At 43.8% G+C, this 20,230-nt stretch overlaps 1 protein-coding gene across 1 annotated transcript in view; it reads right to left on the bottom strand.

Moving 5' to 3' along the window:
- Positions 1-20,230, bottom strand: part of KLHL6 (kelch like family member 6) — a 59,478-nt gene that overhangs the window by 30,977 nt on the left and 8,271 nt on the right. The window contains exon 2 of the mRNA XM_077754487.1: positions 6,580-6,745. Within this exon, the coding sequence (XP_077610613.1) occupies positions 6,580-6,745 (166 nt within the window). The remainder of the gene's footprint in view (positions 1-6,579; positions 6,746-20,230) is intronic.

Here is a 20,230-nt window from a genome sequence, read left to right as displayed (position 1 = left end):
CTTTTACCTTTGTACACCTGAATTTGTAGCCTCAGACGCACGCAGTATGTAGTGGAGAACAGGCTAGCATAAGCAGACAGGAGTGAAATCCAGGCTCCTCTCTCATTAGCCATGAAACCTTGAACTTTTACTTTACGTCACTGAAAACTGGGAGTAATCAAACCTCATTTTAAATGAAACCGTAGAAGCAAAACAGTTGCCACATTGTGAATGCTCTGGAAAGTACAACTATTACTGTTCTGTGGACCCAGGAGAGTAACCTCAGTTCCTTATCACCTACAATAGCCACACAGGAACGTTGGTTGACAAAGCGAATGTGTGGGAGAGGGTGCATCAGTCAACAGATTGATTTTCTCTACATAGTAGCAAAGAAATAGCTGGGCTGGTTTTCTTGCTTGGATCCACTGTTTATTCTGATGTTGGGTAGATACAATCTGTGGGTCCCTATCAATGACAACAGAAGTTCATCTGTAACTTACAGTAATGAGTGAGACCTGCTTTTGCTAGGTGCCTGGCACTCAGTGGGTGCTTAAAAATGAAGCAATTATTAGTATTAACCTGTGGAATACTTCTTCCGCCCGCACACTTCTAAAAGCCAGGAGTGGGCTTCTTAGTGTCCTCTTAAAGGAGGTCAGGCAATTTTTGATGGGGTCTTGAGCAGTTTCTGAGGCAGTCCTCATATTCAGCTAGTAATGGACAAGAGCAATACATGCCTTCACTGATTTGACAAATATTTATATACTATGATCTAGATATTAAGTAAGCAAAGAAGCCAACCCCAGCCATCAGGGTCAGCCATTGACCACATGGCTATGTCATCCATACAGATCTCAGCCCCAGAGGTGTTGTGGGTCTTCTCAGGCCCAGGCCAGATGACCAGACTCCCACTCTGGCATCCCTCTTTCTTTCCTCATGTCACCCCTCAGGTCTCAGCCCGATTTCCCTTTCTCTTCTAAGCTCCTTCTTTTAACCAGCTGTTCTGTTATCTTAGCCATCTTCTGTCCCAAGACTAAATGAACAGTGAGCATGGTCTCCCTGGCCTCACATCTCTTGCTGCTCTGCAGATAAGTTCACAAACACTTATTCTTTCATGAGTTTTTAATAATAAAAATGAAAATAACAAGTATGACACAGTGCTCCAAGCAAATGTGGCAGTTCTCCACAAATGAAAAATCTTGCCACGTTCTTACAGCCATTGTCCCACACCTACAGTGTCCGTAGTTTCTGACTGCCTTGCTGGAAGCCTGAAGTTCCAGCTAAGGCAAGTTCCCTGCAGCCCCCACTGGATGACATTCATCTCAAAAACCCTGCCTCACATGGGAAGGGTCACTTGGGCCTTTCCTTGTAGGCGCTTCTCTTATCTTACCTTTTTAGAAACTACTTGGAGAAAATATATTTCCCCCCATAATTAGCCAATAAATCATAGCTAAGTTACTGCAAAGTTTCTCTGGTGGCAGTTCGTTTAGTACCTGCCACACCCTAATTTTCCTCCTAAAAGAAATTGTCCCACCCTGTGCCACAGCTGACGGGACCAATGACAATGGTAATGGTGGCCGACCCCAGGGTCATCAGTCTTCATGAGGCCAGCAACTCATGAAGTTCCTTCGCATGAAAAGCTCGTTTCAAACAGCATTAGTGGTGACTGGCTTGGTCCATCAAATGATCTCTCTCTGGACTGGGAAATTCTGGCATAGAAGCAATCAACAGATAACAAGAAAAGACCTGAAAAGAGAAGTAGAAAGGGAGGGGGCAGCTAAGGCACAGCGACGGTGTAACAGCTAAAACCCTTTACTACCAGATGGGGAAGAAAACACCAAGCTCATCTGGTTCCTATTGATTTCTGTCCAACAAAAGTGGTATCAGCTTCTGTGCATGTTCTAAAACAACAAGATAAAATGCCAACTCTGGCACACTTTCCTCTATCTGAGTCAATTAAATATATCACCAGTCCAATTCATTCTACTAACCAAATGTTACAGGAACATGATAAAACAAAACTTTAAATAATGGTCTCTTATTAATCCTAATCCAGTAAAAAGCAAAACTTGGGGGATAGGAAACATAGGAAAATGTTCTCACAGCTCAATATCAACCCAGTTTATTCAAGGCACAAATTATCCAAAGTAAATCAAGTTAATGCACAAATGATAGGAAGAAAATTCTACTCAGCATCTATTATGTGTCAGGTATGTTACAAATAGCAATCACTTAATTCTCATAATAACTCTCCCTGAAAGGTAGGTATTGTTATCATTCTAATTTCACAAATGAGAAAGGCAAGACTCAGACAATCTAAGTAACTTGTCCACATCCATGTAGCAAATAAATGACTGAGCTGGGATTTAAACCTAGGTTCTGCCAGGGTCCAATACCCACTTTCTTTCTAATCTACCATTCTGCCTTATAAGAGACTATTATAGATAACCCAACATGTTTCACTTCTGAAGAGATCCCAGCAATATTATGCAGCCATCAAAAAGGCTCTCTATATACTGATCTATAACAATCTCCAAAATACATTGTGAAGCCAAAAAAAAAAAAAAAGCGAGATAAAAAAAAAGACCATATAGTATACCAACAATTGTGTTTAAAAAACGGAGGCAATGAGTGGGAGTGATATATGCACATATAGACTGGAGTATGCACAGAATATGAAGGACAGGGGCACCTGGGTGGCTCAGTCAGTTGAGCATCCAACTCTTGATTTCGACTCAGGTCATGATCTCATGGTTTGTGGGATCGAGCCCCGTGTCATGCTCTGCACTAACAGCACTAGACCTGCTTGGGATTCCCTTTCTGTCCCTCCTCCAAGAGCCCCCACACACTCTTGCTCTCTCTCTCTCTCAAAATAAATAAAATTAAATTTAAAAAAAGAATATGAAAAAAGACAGCAAGATACTACTAAAAGTGAAGATGGCAAAATGTTTCACTGTCTCCCCTTCTGTTTTTCTGAATTTGGAACAAGGGTATGTTTTATCCATTCAAAAGAATATGTATTTTTAAGACTACAAAGTGATTTAAACAACTTACAAATTTCTGTCCTTTGTGATTCTTCCAATAATAAAGATATTCCATGGGGTGCCTGGGTGACTCAGTCGGTTGAGTGTCCGACTTTAGTTCAGGTCATGATCTCACGGTTTGTGGGTCTGAGCCCTGCATAGGGCTCTGTGCTGACAGCTCCGAGCGTGGAGCCTGCTTCGGATTCTGTGTCTCCCTCTCTCTCTGACCCTCCCCTGCTCATGCTGTCTCTCTCTCAGAAATAAATAAAACATTAAAAAAAATTTTTTTTAAAGAATAAAGATATTCCCAGTGTTCTTTATCTGAGACTTCAAAGCAAGTCTCCAGAAGCAACAGAAATCAAAAAGTGGGTTAGACTTTCTAACCAGATGCCCAGAGCACACTTCTCTTGTCTTCATAAGAATTAAATTCATTAGGAAAATGAGAAAAATAGCCTCGGAGAGAACCTGCTAGTTTTTGCCTAGAAAGTGAGTGAGATTTGGAAATTTTTGAGGTGAGGGATTACCAGAATAGGGGAATTAATAATAAACAGAATGTGCTCTATCTTTACCCTGTCTGTCTTCCTCTTCCTTTTACCTCTCATTAAAACTACAATCTCTACTGAAGCTCCCCACTTGAGAGAAAACGAGAAGGAGGAAGAGTAGGGAAAGGAGGCAGAGGAGAAGGACGACGATGACAAAGACACGGAGAAATTTTATGACAGAATAATTTCCAGATACATTAAAGATTTAAGTATCAAAGCTGTGGACATAACAAGACTAACAGAAACTATAAGTGAATAAGCATACAATTAAGCAATGGGGAAGGTCTTTCTAAAAACATATAACAAAGGCAAAAAAATATCAAGGAGATGATCAATAGATCTGACTAAACACTAATTTTAAACTCTTATACAATAAAAAAAGCCATTACTAAAAATTATGAGTCAAATGACCAACGGAGAATATTTGCAACATTACAAAAGGTAACAGTCTTGGGGTGCCTGGGTGGCTTAGTCGGTTAAGAGTCCGACTTTCGCTTAGGTCGTGATCTCGCGGTTCGTGGGTTCGAGCCCCGCGTCGGGCTCTGTGCTGACTGCCAGCTCAGAGCCTGGAGCCTGTTTCAGTCTGTGACTCCCTCTCTCTCTGACCCTCCCCTGCTCACACTGTCTCTCTCTCTCTCCTAGAAATAAATAAAACATTTAAAAAAAAAAAGGTAACAGTCTTTACTATCTAAAGAGTTTTTATAAAAATCACCCAAAACTGAAAAGGAGAACAAGAAACAGAAACACAAACTCCATCCTCACTGAAACCAAGAGATATCAGTAACCCCAAACCACAAAATGTGAAGACTGGCAAGTGACTTTGTTGAGAGAAGAGAGGTCAGACCAAGTGCCTACAAAGGAGTCTGTCCCTCAGAACCCCAGAAAGCAGAAATAGTAAAGTCCCAGGGAAACAGCAAGGCCAGGGCAGGTGGGCCTGATAACAAGAGTGGGTTTAAGAAGAATTTAAGTCTTCTGGGACTCCTCCCTGCCTCTTGTAATATAATAAAAGATAGATTTCTGTTGTGGTGGTTGTTCCTGCTAGAAAAGATTTATCTCTGGAGAAACCCGACCAGAGAGGTTCCGGACTCAGGGACACCAGAAACTGAGGAAGACATGTGAGTACATCATACTGAAAATAAGAAGGCTAAGTAAAGATTTGCACATATACCCACACCCACACACCCACTGTAGAATACACGCAGCTCCGTTACAGCCCCCAGGCAAAAGCCGAACTAGACAGAGGCCCTATCCGACCTGGGACGGATTTCACTGAGGTCGATTGTTGGAGCAGTTTGGGGGTAGGGGGAAGTGAGCTGGAGCTGCTGAGCATGAGACTGCTGAGTCCCTCACCCCACATAATGAGGAGTATTTTCCTGCCAGTTAATAAGGCTGAAGGTGTAAGCAGGTAAGGACAGAGAAAGGGGGAGGCTGTCTGTGGGGGTAGTAACTAACCTGGACACATCACCAGAAGGCATGACCAGTCCTAATGGAATAACTTGCTCTGTATCTTTAAAATGCCCCGAGGAGGGGCGCCTGGGTGGCTTAGTCGGTTAAGCGTCAGGCTTTCGCTTAGGTCATGATCTCGCGGTTCGTGGGTTCGAGCCCCCATCGGGCTCTGTGCTGACTGCCAGCTCAGAGCCTGGAGCCTGTTTCAGTCTGTGACTCGCTCTCTCTCTGACCCTCCCCTGCTCACACTGTCTCTCTCTCTCTCTCCTAGAAATAATTAAAACATTAAAAAAAAAAAATGCCCCGAGGAAACTGAGACAATAAAATTGGCAAATGTTTAGAACTCATCAGTGCTGTTTCATAGTTGATTCTCCTCTCTCTTTCCACGCTCCCCTCCTGGCTGGACCCCACAGATCCTGCCTCAGCGCCAGTCTCCACAAAAATGATCCCAAAGCCTCTGGTCTTGACTCTGGGCCCCTCATTCTCCACCTGTTTCCCTTCAACTACTGACCTACTGAGGATCCAAAAGGATACCACCTCCCAAAGTCCCAAACCATGCACAAGATCTGATGTTTGTCCCAGTCCCTGGGAATGACCTGGCTTGTCCCTGGACTCTGTTTGTCATAAATCTCAGCATCCTCAGTGAGAGAATCTCTGTCTTCACCCAGCAAAACCAAGTTTAAGGTGTACTTTTAGACCTAAGCAAAGATGGTAACTTGGGATGGGGCCCCAGTGATAACTGCGGATGCAACTGACAGAATCTATGGATGTAATTTTTCAATGATGCTAAATATAATTGTAATCAGATTGAAACATAGTCAAAATGAAATAATAAAACTTAATCCTAGGGACACGTGGGTGGCTTGGTTAATTTTGGCTCAGTTAGTTCAAGTCCCACATTGGCATTGGCATTGTGAAGCCTGCTTGGGATTCTCTCTCTCTCCATCTCTCTCTGCCCCTCCCCCCACGTGTGCACTCGAGCTCGCTCTCTCACTCTCTCTCTCTCAAAATTAATCCCAAGGGTTCTCTTTTACCTTCTGCAATACCCCTCATTAAAAGTGCTCTTCTTTCATATCCACCACAACGTGCTAACCAATCAAGGCCCCACATCCCAAATCTAGACACTTGTTCCCACAGAGACTGCATAGTGTAGTGGCAAACATGTAGCTCCTGGACTCAGAAGGCCCAGGTTCAAATAACCCCCTTCTCTGTGCCTTACTCTCCCTACCTATAAATTAGGGAGAAGTCACTACCTTCTCTTCCTTCCCAGTAAGGATTAGAAACTCCTGGCTCCAATTAGGCTTCCGCAAATTGTAGTCACTGCAGTCAAGAACCATGTATAGATTCTAGGCACCAAGCTGCCCTGGCTTTATGGCATTAAGGAGTCCATGCCACATCTCACCCCCTCTGAGGAAATTTCCAAAGGAGCATCTTCTGACTTTCAAGTAAGTAGAGCCCCAGCTAAGTGTAGGTATGGGTGTGGTTGTATGTATGTCCCAGGTACAGCCCTGGGAGCCAGTCCAGGCATATCCCTGAGGAATCACTGGTTTCCCTTGTCTGGAGAAAAGTACTGAGACTATTTGTTCACACACCTGGAAGAGGTTAGCAGCTTCCAGGACTCGTTGCACATTCTGCTTGGTGATCAGTGCCTTGCTGGTATACGTGTAGTCCAGAAGAGTGTGCATGGTCTCGGCATCGACCCCTTTGATAATGATCCTCTTCTCATACTTTTCCTTCAAATCATTGCAGAACATGGCCCTGGAAGAGAGATTTCTGAATGTGAGTGCTACCATGACCTAAAAAGACCCTGTTCACAGCTGTCTGCCCCCACAGAACAGCGAGGTCCCTAAGGTCAGGACCTGGGATGATTGCTCTGTCTTCCTCCAACACCCAGCACACATCAGATATTCAATCAATACTTACTGAACTGAACTGTCCTGTTCTGCTGTGTCTCAGGTGGTCCCTAAGGCAATCCCAGATCTGAAGGGACAGGAGCCCTACTGGCAAAGCCGGTAGAATCTAAAACTACTTTATTGGCCCAAAGAACTACTATAATGGCTCAAAGTGCTGGAGAGTCTTCTGGGAGCATTGTAGTACCCTTCCCCTGCCCAGACCTTCCTAAGTACTAGTATCCCAAAACAGGGTTTCTGATTCAGTTCTCAGTTCTCACTTAAGCTTTGCTCTGGCCTGAAGGCTGGCCCCAAACCCAGGCCTGGCCATCTAGGGCCCAAATGCCCTCCAGTAACACAAGAGATCCTGACAGTACCTCTCACTCCAGAGGCTGAACCCCTGTCTGTGGGTTCCCAGCTGCAGCTGGGAGTCTTGAATTGCTTTGCCGCAGGACAGAACTCCTCAAAGCCATTACTCTGTCTCACCTCTGGTGTATGCCTTTCTTGTTCCCTCCCCTGGACTAGACTTTTGGATATTTAGGGTCTATCCTGAAATTAGGGGAACAGATGGAAAAGATGTTGATCTTGGCATGAGATGGACCAAGATTTGAAAACCAGATCCACCAGCTCAGAACTTGGACATGTTACTTAATCTCCAGGAGCTTCAGCTTTCTCATCTGCAGTGGGAATTTCAGCAGTCATTTAAAACTCTGCTGTAAGGATTATCTCAATAAATAATAGATAAGTAGAAATACAGGGATGATTTTTTTTTTACCCCCCTGCCAGGCTCATATATGAATTTATCATGCTACCTGGACTTCGATATTTGAATTATCAGTTCCTCTCAGGAAAAGTATGAGCAATTTTATTTATTTTTAAAATAAACTGAAGTCCTACAGTGTTTCTGAAAAGATTGCTGGAGTTTTGAAAACCTAAAAGTTATCTAAAATATAATGATTGCATAAATGACAAGCAGGGGAAAGGAGATCAAAAAAATACGAGTGGAGACATCAAAATAGTCTATGAATGAGGCCAGAAGTGCCACTGAAATGTCACCACAAGTGGGCCTCCCATTTGGCCAATGCAAAAGAGAGACCATCTGGTCAGTGACACAATTATATATATATATATATATTTAACAAATCCAAATGCTCAGAATTACTATTGTTCTCAGCACAAAAACTATATGGAATTTCTCTTATGAATAGCAGCCTCACAATCTTCCCACCAGCGACAGTACATTCATGAGGCTGATCCTTAATAGCCATAGCTGAAACAATTCCTTGAGTTTGATTTCCACAAAAACCTGTTAACTCCCTCTTGCCCTCCCATGGGCTATGGGACCCCAGCAGTCCCACAGGCTGGACCAGCACAGCTTATGAAAACAACTACTTGGAGGTACTGGAATTAAATTTCTTTCAATATGCCATGCATTTACTGAGTACCCTTTCTGCGTATGATACTGGGCTAAATCCAGAAGGGATTTAAATATCAGGCAGTCTCTGGACTTAATTGAGTTCCCCTAAAATTCATATATCGAAGTCCTAACCCACCAATTTAGATAGTACTTTTAGGAGGTAATTAAGGTTAACTGAAGTCATAAGGGTGGGGTCCTAATCCAATAGGATTTGTGTCCTTAAAAGAAGAGGAAGACACATCAAAATTTTCTCTCTCACTCTGTCTCCGCCCCCCCTCCTCTCTCTCTCTCCCTCCCTCCCTCCCCCCACACCCTCTGCCATAAAGCCAGGAGAGTCTTCAGCAGAATACAACCATACTGGCACTCTGATCTTGGACTTCCAGCCTCTAAAATTGTGAGAAAATAAGTTTCTGTTGTTGAAGGCAACAGGCTGACTAATACAGGCTGTCTCTCCCCTAGTCTCTAGTTCTTCAGAATCTTGCAGGGACACGTCTGCACAAATAATAGTCTACAAGGGTCAAAAAGACTTATAAAGTGCTGTGGAGGCCAGGGATGGCTTCTCATGGAGAAAGAAAAGGTTGCTATGTGACAACTGTGAATAGGACATCCATGTAATACACATGGTAAGTAGATGCAAGAGTGTGGGGCATGCAGAGGATCTAGCAGGTTTGGCTGGAGCCCAGGGGTGATGAGAGAGGGTGGGGAGAGATCAGTCCAAACAGATGACCTGGGTCCTGACTGTGGAAGGTACTGGAGGCAGGCTAAGGAGTTAGGTTTTTTATTCAGTGGGAAAGGAGAAGCCACTGTAGGCTTATGAACAGAGGCAGCACTCAAAAAGAACATTTTTTAAAGTTTATTTATTTGAGAGAGAGAAAGAGAGTACTAGCAGGGGAAGGGCAAAGAAAGAGAGAGTAAGAGAGAGAGAAAGAATCCCAAGCCGTCATCACAGAGCCCAACATGGGGCATGATCCCATGACCTAAACCGAAACTAACAGCCAGATTCTTAATTGACTGAGCCACCCAGGTGCCCCCAAAAGAACACTTTTAACAGGCGTGTTCTCACTTTAGTTTGCTGCTGACATATGCCTTGGGAGTAAAGCATTAATTGCACCCAAACAGAGCTGGGAGGCTCGTGACAATGCCAAAACCTTGTCCCACAAACGGGACTACTTGAGGCAGTCACCATGCTGCTAGGTGACTGGGCCTCCTGAACTTCAGACATAGGAACAGGAGCCTTAGAGCCATAATCTCCCAGCCAAGTAAGTCACTGAAATAGGAAAGTCCCAGGGTAGAGCCCTGATGATAGAATGCACTTCCCCAAACTGGGACTTCCATACCAACACAGAGGGCATTTTATCCCTAAATCTTGCTCCTCCTCCCTTTTCCACGCCTCCTATTTCTCTCTGGGAATACCCCATCAGTTTCTTTTCCCCATTTCCAAATCTGCAAAACAAAGTTACCTGCTTCTGGTTTCCCAGGAACAATCATAAACACCAAAAGTCCCCAGAAAGAAAGAGACTGAGAAAAAGAAAGAAATCACTTGACTAGCTGACTCTGAACTTTTTGTGTTAGCCAGTGAGATCTTCTCCCTAAGATCTCCTAAGTGTCCTCCCCGCCCCCAAACCTCCTTGTTCTAATCAAGAATAAGCCTTCCACCCTCCCTCCTCCTCTTCTCTTCCTTCAACTGGTCTCTTTCTCCTCAAGAATATGACAGCAAAAAAGAAACAACAAATGTGAATTCTGCAAAGTACTTGGAAGCAGACAGGCAGTGATGTCATTTGGCCCAATGACCGATTTACAAGCCATTTTTGTCAGCCATAAATCCTCTTGGCCAGAGACGCATGGTCATCTGCAGAACCATGTGCCTTTTAAAGCGGTGTCACACAGAACTCACCTTGCTGCCTCCTGATCATGTAAAGAACCCTGCTATCACAATAAGCACACAATTTCTTCCCAGCTCAGCCTGTCCAGGATTTGGACAACTTCACTTGCTAAACCTCCCTTTCTTTGAGTCCCTAGAGCAGCACTGCCCATAGAAATATAATGCAAGCCAAATTTGTAATTTCAAATTTTCTAGTAACCATGTTTTTAAAAAGTAAAAGGAGATGGAATTAATTTTAATATCTTTTATTTAACCTACTACACCTCAAATGTTATTTCAACATGTAATAAATATTTTTAAGTGATTAATGAGATAACTTACATCCTTGTTCCCACAGAAACTTCAAAATCCCTCATGGACATTTTATATTTAAAGCACATCTCAATTCGGACCAGTTATACCTCAAATGCTGAATTGCTGCATGTGGCCAGTGGCTACTCTCTTAGATAGCACTGCTCTCGAGTATCATCCAGATCTGCCATCATCCCAGGGGTAAAAGTAAATGTCACCCCCATATATGTCAGGTACATCAATACACAGAAAACAGGACATTTAGCAGGAGAAGGGTGGGCAGTGATGGTGGAGTCAAACGAAGCTTCACATAACTAAGGCACCAAAGCAAGAGTCCCACCCAAGTGAAATTCAGAAATGCTATTTCACCTACAATGTGATTTTAAGATTAGTAAAAGGTGAACTTTGTTGAATCTGTATGATCTCATACATTCCAATGAAAACTGGAAAAGTCCAATAGATGTTTTAATATTAAATAAGATAGGAATATAAATTGCCTAATTCAATGCCTTCCACTTTGAGGGGCTCTTTTGAAGTCTATTTCCCATATGAGACAATTAGTGGGATCTCTGGGGTCATCTGAACTCTTGATCAGGCTGTCACTGCTAGACACAGCTTCCGAATTCTTTCTTGTAATCAGTCACTGAATAACATCCTGCTCCAGCTCAGCCCGTACCCGAGTGGGTATCTTGATTGCCCAGAAGCTGACCCTTGTAAGCTAGTGACGTGCTTGGGATATAGGAGGAGCAGGACAGGGGAAGGGAGGAGGCAAAGCAAGACAAAAGTCATATAGAAAATAATTTCCGCCTACTCCTGCGGGGACTGCTAGAGAATAGACTCCAGAACTGTCTCAGCAAGAGACAGAGGAGCTGGTCTGATACTCCAGCACCTCCTGACAATCTTAGCTAGGGGCCTCCCCAGGAGCAGGTAAGCTCTCAGGGACTTCTGGCTTTCTGTGTGTGTGAATGGGGGTGTGCAAAGGGAGTGCAAAGGGGCTCCAGGGCCCTAGGAGAGTAGGAAGAAGAGCCTGCAGTACTGGCTGTTGGAAGGCAAAGGGGGCTGTGGTCTAGTCTAGGCTCTAATACTAACTCACTACATGACTTTGTACTAGTGAGCAAAAACTCACCCCAGTGAGTTGTTGAGAAGAATAAGTGAGATAATATAAGCAAAGTGTTAGCACAATACCCAGCACTTGCTAAGGGAAGGCATTTTGGACCAGACCAGAGGAATCTTGGCAGGCTGCTGGTAGATACTTGGAGTAGGCAGACCCATTACTGTCTTGCAACTCTTGACTTGGCAGCATTCAGCCTGGTGCATATCAGGTAAGTGGGTTGTCAGAGTCACTGACTGTCCACCACCCCTCCAGAATAGAGTTAGGGCTAGGGCTACACACAGACCAGTCATGTCTGGCACACATCAGCATGGTGCCTGTCACATAGTAGGAGAAAGGAAGTGCCCTAAAGACAGAGTCCTTTCTCTCAGGTTCTTTTTGTCCCATTTGGCTCCCCAAATCCTAGCATTTATCTGTTCTCTTCTGAAACTTTGTCACTGATTTTCTGCCACTTAAATACCCTCTCCTGGGCCACAATCATACTGAATACAGACAAGGTGAAACTGGGAGAGGTCCACATATTTCTTAAAGACCAAACTCCCAGGCTTCCTGCTCTCTTGAGCAGTCCATGGAAACACTGAGGCAAAATTGGGACCCTATGAATGGTGTATAACCTATGTAAGGTGGATCACCCCTAGATATCCACTTTAATAATAGTTATCTCTTATATTTATGTTGATAGCACTTTGTAAGACAAAAAGCTGTATCTTCTTTAAGTATTATACCCATTTTATAAATGATAAGACTATAGAAGTAGAAGTTAAATAAATTGACCAAGGCCATACAAGTTGTCAGCAATAGAATGGATATAAGAATCTAGGACTTTGGACTCTTATTCTAGAGCTCAACAGTGTGCTGAAACCAAGAAAATCAGCAGAAGTTCAAGGCCATCTTGCGGGGGGGGGTGTCAATTGAGTGAGAGAGCACTAAGTGAACTGAACCAAGTTTCACTCTCTAAAAACAGAGCTGAGTTAGTTGCTACCCATGTACTCCTTAGCTTATACTCAAGATAAATATAATTTTTGTGTAATAAAAAATACTTTCTATACAGACACTGACCAATTCTCATGAGATTCTAGTAAACAAGAGATAGCTACTGAGATCCTCATTTTACAGTAGAAACAGTCTCAAGCTGGGAGCCAGTTGCCCAATACTCAGCAGTGAGTCAGTGCCAATCCCAAAATAGAGGCTGGGCAAGTGAGCTCGTCTCCCACAATAGCTATGAAAACTTCCATGGGCCTAAGAATCTTCTGGAATGAAGTCAGGGTGTGGCTGCAAACACAGCCTGGGCCACACTCTTCTGAGTTCTGCTGGCCTTAATTCTCACTTCATTCAGGTCTCTGCTCAGAAATCACCTCCTCAGAGAGGCCCTCCCTAACATCTTCACCTCTTTTATTTTTCTTTACAGCCTGTCACAACCTGAAATTAACTAGTTTAATAATTGTGTTCCCACAACAACGTGACCTGAGTGAGGATATGGTTTATAATCTCCATTGTATTCCTGGAGCTAGAATGGTGCCTGGAGTCTAGTAGGGACTCAGTAAATATTTGGGGAGAAAATGAATGAGTGAATGAATGAACAAATGACATGTCCTTCCTAACCCCTGTGTGTTTGCCTTTGATAGGAATAAGCACCTCCAAAATTACCAAACACACTTGGGAGAATGAGGCCAAGGAGGCCTGTCTCATGAGCCTTCCACCTCCACAGAGAATTCCCATCACACCCCTAAGTCCAGGGCCTGGAGTATGGAAAGAACACAGGCACACTAGAACATCCACCTAGACCCCTGATGAGCGCTACATACCTCTGCCGGTCCTAAATGTTACCAAGTCATAATCTTTCACCCAGCCCAACATTACTATGGCTTACCCCCTCCCTAAGCCTTCACACTTGCCTCCTCCCTCATCCCTCCTGTACCTCTAAACCGAATTACAGGCCCACAGACCAACACCTACCCCACCACCCCCACTATTTCATTCCTAGACTAGCTCCACCCAGGCTGCCCCTGTTCTATTCTTTCTCTAATCCCCTTACCATCCCATTTATACCAGGAGCTAACTCCTCTGCATTAGTGAGATATTCTGTGTTGAATAGCTCTAATATTGGTTAACTGAGTAAATTCTATTTAAGAATATAAATGTTGGGGCACTTGGGTGGCTCAGTTAATTAAGTATCCGGCTCTTGATTTTAGCTCAGGTTATAATTTCACAGTCGTGAGATCAAGCCCTGTGTTGGGTTCTGAGCTGGGCATGGAGCCTGTTTAAGATTCTCTCCTTTCCTCTCCCTCTGCCCCTCCCCTACACACACATGCTATCTCTCTCTCAAACACACACACACACACACACACACACGTTAATGTATATACAATTGGTTAAAAAGTTTTTAATTCATAATCATGTGCTGTTCAATGAACAGTATTATTAAGAAAAGATTATATGGATATAAGCCCAATGTGGATGGTCAAAAGGGTCTCCACTGCAAATAATCAGGGAGTGAGTATATGCAGGGGTGACCTAGCATGGGATGAAACACTCCTGATGGTCCCCAGGTCCTCTACACTGAGGGCACCAAAACCTTTCACCTGCCATTTCCTAACCAAGGGAAGGACATAAACATTTGGATCATTTCTGACCTCAAGGTGCTCCCTATGCCTTACAATTTAGACCCTGTCCCAACACTGGAGTCCTGCCAAGCCCACATCCCTGGCCTGCAGACACCCTGGAGTCAAAGCCAAAGGGTCTCAAAGTATGTTCCCTGGACTACTTGCATTTGGAATTCCTGGGGTGGCTGTTAAGAATGCAGAATCCTGAACCCCACTCACCCTAGACCTACTGAATCAAAATCCCTGGCAATAGGGCTGGGAATATGAATTTTATTAGGCTCCCCCACCCCCTACCCATAATTCTTTGGCAAACCAATGTTCAAGTACCAATACCCTAGGGATAAGTCACCTCACTTCCCAACACAAGCCCCTATGGCTCACCCTCAGAAGGAGGAGATTGCACAAAGTTCCACGTCAAAGAAATAACTGGCAGTGGCGTTGGGGCAGATATGCCCTTGAAAATCCTCCCTCTCTGTAGATTCTCCTTTTCACCTTCTGAGATCCAGCCCTCCTAGAATTCCATGAGGCCTAAGGCTGCCTCCCAAACTGCAGGTAGAGGATGGGGTATGTAGGCTCAGATGGAAGCTGGCCTCGTCCTGGCCTTGTAAGTCTTTCTTCAGATTAGCTGTATAGACGGGGCCCCTGCAGCTTATATTCAAGTAACACAGTTCATTAGAGCTAGGAGTTCCGAAACAGGATGTGGTGCCAAAGCCCTATTAATAATAAACAGTGTGCAATTCTCTGTTCTTATCTGCAGTTCACATGTAAATTTCACACACCTGGTGGGGAGCTTTCAGAGAAGGATTTGAGGGTACATGGCCATCTCTAAGAGATATGACTAACCACATGCTGCTATCTCTGTCTGGAGCCAGGAGTCAGTTCCCTGAACCCCAGCTGCTGGCTGAGTCTTTGCTCCAAACCAATAGAGGAGCTAGAACCCCAGAGCTGCCCCCACCTGACTCTAAACATTAACAAGCCGTGAAAGGACTGCCTCTTGCCCACCTCTTTGACCAAGTTCACCACTCCTCAAGGACAGTGCACAGGTGTCCTTTGGGGACCAGAACTCCAGCCATGTTTCCCAGCTCCACCGGACCATTGCTGAGGCCTCAACATGCCATGTAACTCAGCCCATCCAAATTTATGACAGAAAGAAGGGCTTGTTCTGTCCTGCGACATCAAGCAGGATAGACCATCAATCATAGCAAATGTTTATGGACAGGATTCAGCAATAATTCAACTACAAAGATATAATTGGCAGTTCTTGTTTTTCCTTATTTTTCTTATTATTCCTAATCTTTTCAGTAGTTGTACCCAGATTTTCCTTTGGAGAACTATCCCTCCTCCAATTTCTGTCTGGAAAGTTTGAATAGAGCTGTTCCCACATCCTAGACTGGAGTGAGTACAGTCCATGTCACATATCAGTCTCCTATGCCACAGTGATCAGTTCCCTGATGGGCATAGGAAGAAACCAGTCCAATCAAAGCCAATTCTAGAGCTCTCCCTGTAACCCCTGGGAAAGAGAGGTTTATTCCTGCTATAATTGCTGAGCTGGGAGAAATAAGTTTGGAGCTGCTGGATATTTCCTTGCCTCCATCTGTGAAGATCCTCCCTGAGTGAGTAACCAACACAGAGGAAAGCAGAGACAAGAGACAGAGGGAGAAGCTGAGTCCTGATGATATTATTTGAACACCAGGATCAAACAAGACCTAACGTCAGTACTCTTAAACTTTTTTTTTTGAACTTTTAAATAATGTGAGCAAATAACTTCTTTCTTTGATATGCTTGAACCAGTTTGAACTGAGTAGCTACAATTTGCAGTGCAGAGTCCTGACTGACACAATTAGACAAATGAATAGTGAGTAACAAATGGGTCCAAATGTTAAAGAACATGGTGTTAAAAGTGCCCAGAAAATGAAATGTTAATGTACTGTCAATATTGCCATACAAGGCCCCTCAGAGTCTAGTCTATATACCCCCTTCCAAGTCCACTGAAGCAGCAATGCCCAACAACTAGTAGTTTCCAGTATGTGTCTCTGTTTACATCAACACCCTTGGGCCAGACAGCCTTCTCTATGTACACTCTATATAGCTTATTCTTTTAAGTTAAATCTAGGCCCAACGTGGGGATTGACTCATGATTCCAAGATCAAGAGTTGCATGCTCTACCAACTGAGCCAGCCAGGCACCCCTATATAGCCTACTTTTTTTTTTTTAATATTTATTTATTTTTGAGAGAGAGAGAGAGAGACAGAATGTGAGCAGGTGAGGGGCAGAGAGAGAGGGAGACACAGAATCTAAAGCAGGCTCCAGGCTCTGAACTGTCAGCACAGAGCCCGATGCGGGGCTCAAACTCACAAACTGTGAGATCATGACCTGAGCCGAAGTCAGACGCTGCATCAACTGAGCCACCCAGGCGCCCCTATATAGCCTTCTTTTAATGAGTCTTCTCCTCTATTAGATTTATAAAGCTCTGAAAGGCAAGGGCTAGATTTTATTTCTCTCTCAATTCTTATTTGCTGGTCCACAGTATAGATTTAATATTTGTAGGATGGATGGATGGATGGATGGATGGATGGATGGATGGGTGGATGGATGGATGGATGGATGGATGGATGGATGGATGGATGGATGGATGGATGGATGGGTGGATGGATGGATGGATGGATGGATGGATGGATGGATGGATGGATGAGTGAATGGGTGGATGGATGGATGGATTGATGGATGGATGGATGGATGGGTGGGTGGATGGATGGATGGATGGGTGGGTGGATGGATGGATGGATGGGTGGGTGGACAGCCAGAAGGAAACTATACACACAGTGTAGTCCTGTACTTGGTCCTGCAGGCCAAGAGGATCTGCCTACTGTACACCACACTCTCCAATCCACATTTCTCTTCTAACTGCCATGCGAATAATGAGCTCCAAGACTGAGTGACCTGAAGTGCAATGTGCATATAGAGAACTGTATTAGTGATTCTCCAAATTGGTACCCCAGGACCCTGATATTTACCCTAAGCCCTCCCACTTGAGATGTTATAGTACAAAACATGGTACTTGTTCTCCACTTTAATTTGCTTTAGCCCATCTTCCATCTCCTTGCCAGAGACGAAACCTGGCTTCCCCTAACAAAACACCACTTCCCTCTTCAAAGAGGTTTGCTCTGATTCTCACTTCCCACTGGGCCACAAGCAGGGTCAGCATTTATGATAACTGTCCACTACCACATTCTGACCAGGCTGTTGCCCTGGAAGCTCCTTATTATCACCCCTTTCCAAACATTTTCCATCGCAACCCCCAGGACCTCATGCTAGCCTCCTTGTGACCTCCGTGTCATTATCCAGAAGTCAAAGATCAGCCTTTGCTCAGAGATTTTTCTGCACATTCCCTGGTTCTGACCCCTTAGAAACATGTGAAATGGCACTGGTCCTAATCCTCACTCCAAGGTATTCAAATGTTGAGGCATAAAAGTTATTCCTATTGTGATAGGGCAAAAGTGATCACATATGTGTTCCAGACTTCTCCCTTCACCAGCTGCCACAGAGGAATCTAGACTGCCGGGCCTGTTCCTTGGGCTTTTATGACACAGATCCACAGAGAGAGGGAAAAAAACAAGAGATACTCCAGCTGAGAGTGCAGAGGAGTTTTAAAGCCAAAGGTGAAGAAGGAGCTACCATAGATTGGGCTATACTCTTGCAGGAAGCCCTCTCTGATTGTATTTTTCTCTAGTCTGACTTAATGCCCCTTCTGTGAGCAGAACTCCATCATGTTAGCTATACTGAAACATTGATATTATTAGCCCATACTGAAACTGATTTGCCTAACTTTCTCCTCTGATTGTGATTTTGAAGTCAATAGGGAACCAGAACTCATTAATCTTTGTAAATTCAGTGTCTGATAGAGAGTGAGTCATTCATTCAATTGACCTTGAGTGCTATGTCTACTAACCCCACCTTCCAAGAATTATTCACTGGGCATCTACCCCTCCTCTAATTTCCCTAACACCAAAATGCCCTTGATATCTACCCCGGACAAGCCTAAGCTTACTCTACATGACACATGATCTCCTGAATGTCAGTGAGCTCCTACTTGACCCTGAACCTGAATCATTATGTGTACACCTGCTGGCAGGTAATTTTTATAGATCCTTCAATGTCTCCTCAGAAAGAGCTACAATGCAACTTTTGGTTTGACTGTATTACAGCATTCCTGTAGTTACTGTGGCCTTAACGCTTTCCACAAAAGTTAAATGTAATAAAAGAATGCCTACCCTTACAGCTTGCAGAGGACATGTAGGTTGCCTAAATGATATTTTTTCATAGCAAAGGAGACTTATCTTTAAACAAAAATGGTCTCTCTAGAGGCTTCTGGCTGGCCATTGGTAGAGCATGCAACTCATGATCTCAGGGTCATAGATTCAAACCCCACGTTGGGTCTAGAGCTTACTTAAAAAAAAAAAAAAAAAGCCTCTCCAAAATAACTTAAGGTGGCTTATACTAAAGCCTCAGAGATATTATAAAATTCAAAACAGTAGCAACAAAAAGTAAGAAGATAAGATCTAAGTAATTAAAGTAGGAGAATATATCACCGAAACCCAGGCTAGGGAACGCTAATGCACAGAGCATCCTAACAGCCAACGCAAAGGCAGAAGTACACTAAGTTAGCTCAGAGAAGAAAGTAAACCATCATTTATTAGCACTCTTTAATGTACATTCATTTTTCCTTTTGTCTAGTGCCTTCCCCTTCTGGGAAATGCTCTCCCAAGTCCCATTCAAATCACGTGGTTCAAACAGAAGCTCTTACCTTTTTACCAATCTCCTCTCCTTTGCCCTGCCCCCCACTTTTGGCCAACCCTTGGACTCCTAAACTAAATTAGGCTGATCACTGTGCCCCACCTCCCTGACACAATGATTGGTCTAGGATTGGGTAACAGAATGGAACCAGGCCAGAGTCTTTCCTGGGGGCTTTTCAAACTGAAGCTAGCCCCTTGGTGTCTCTCTGGAATAAACCAAAAAGGAGTGAGTCTCAGAGCTGCCAAGGAGCAAACCCCCAACCATGTGGCAGAAGCCCATCTGAGAAATCTCACCTAAGAAAGAAGTCAAATGAGGGTGGAAAGAAAGCTCCCTGACTGCATTCAAGGCCGGGTTCCTCTTCTCCCCGGACTCTGCTGTATCTCAGCCCTTCCTATGAATTGGCTATGTGGCCAAATACCTTCCTCTTTTGCCAAAGCTGATTTGACCTCAGCTTCTATTCCTTGCAACCAAAAGAACACTGACTAATATAGGAACATTGAGCAATGTGATGGATGGTGAGCTCCAAGGCAATTTTACCAAAAACATAGATGTTCTTCATATGGGCATTTCTTCTCATGGACTGTTAGGTGTTTACTATATTAGAATCTACGCTGCAAAGGCATTTTCATTAATGGAAAGTTACATATCTGTGTACTTGGAATAGGGGAAAAGCTCAGAACTTGAGATATCAATGATGAGTATTTCTGTGTTGTGTTTAGCTGAGAGTTCCATGGAGCATTATTCAAAACAGGAGAAGAATGGATTTTCTGGTCTTGAGTGAAAGAAGATCCAAAAGCCCTAGACACCAGGGGTGGAGATAACAGATGCTATTTTATTAAAAATTCAAAGGACTTACATGCTCTTCTCCCCTGGGGCAGCAACTCCTGCCCAGTACCTTCCAATCCTTAAAAAAAAAAAAAAAGTCTGCAGGAGTCTCTATGTAGGCATAGCACATTCGTGTCCAGATGGTCATGTGAGTAACCTGTTGAATCCACAACATTCTGAAGCAATCTGCGTTTTTAACCGATCCTTCAAATCTTTCCTATAATGACCATACTTTATCATTCTTCCCTTTCTTAAAGTTATGCAATAGCCTCCCAATTCTGTGAGGACTTCCTGCTCTGACCAGGATGCTACCTATCAGTGACTGAACCTACAGGAGGAACGTCAAGTTTTTACTGGTATCAAATATATACAAGGTGTCTGCTGAATGCCAGCCATTCCAATGGTGTCAAGGACCCTCCCATAGCTCAAAC

This window comes from Crocuta crocuta, unplaced genomic scaffold (genome assembly GCF_008692635.1).
Source record: "Crocuta crocuta isolate KB4526 unplaced genomic scaffold, BGI_CrCroc_1.0 scaffold70, whole genome shotgun sequence".
Lineage (NCBI taxonomy): Eukaryota > Metazoa > Chordata > Mammalia > Carnivora > Hyaenidae > Crocuta > Crocuta crocuta.
This window is presented reverse-complemented; position numbering and strand designations above follow the sequence as displayed.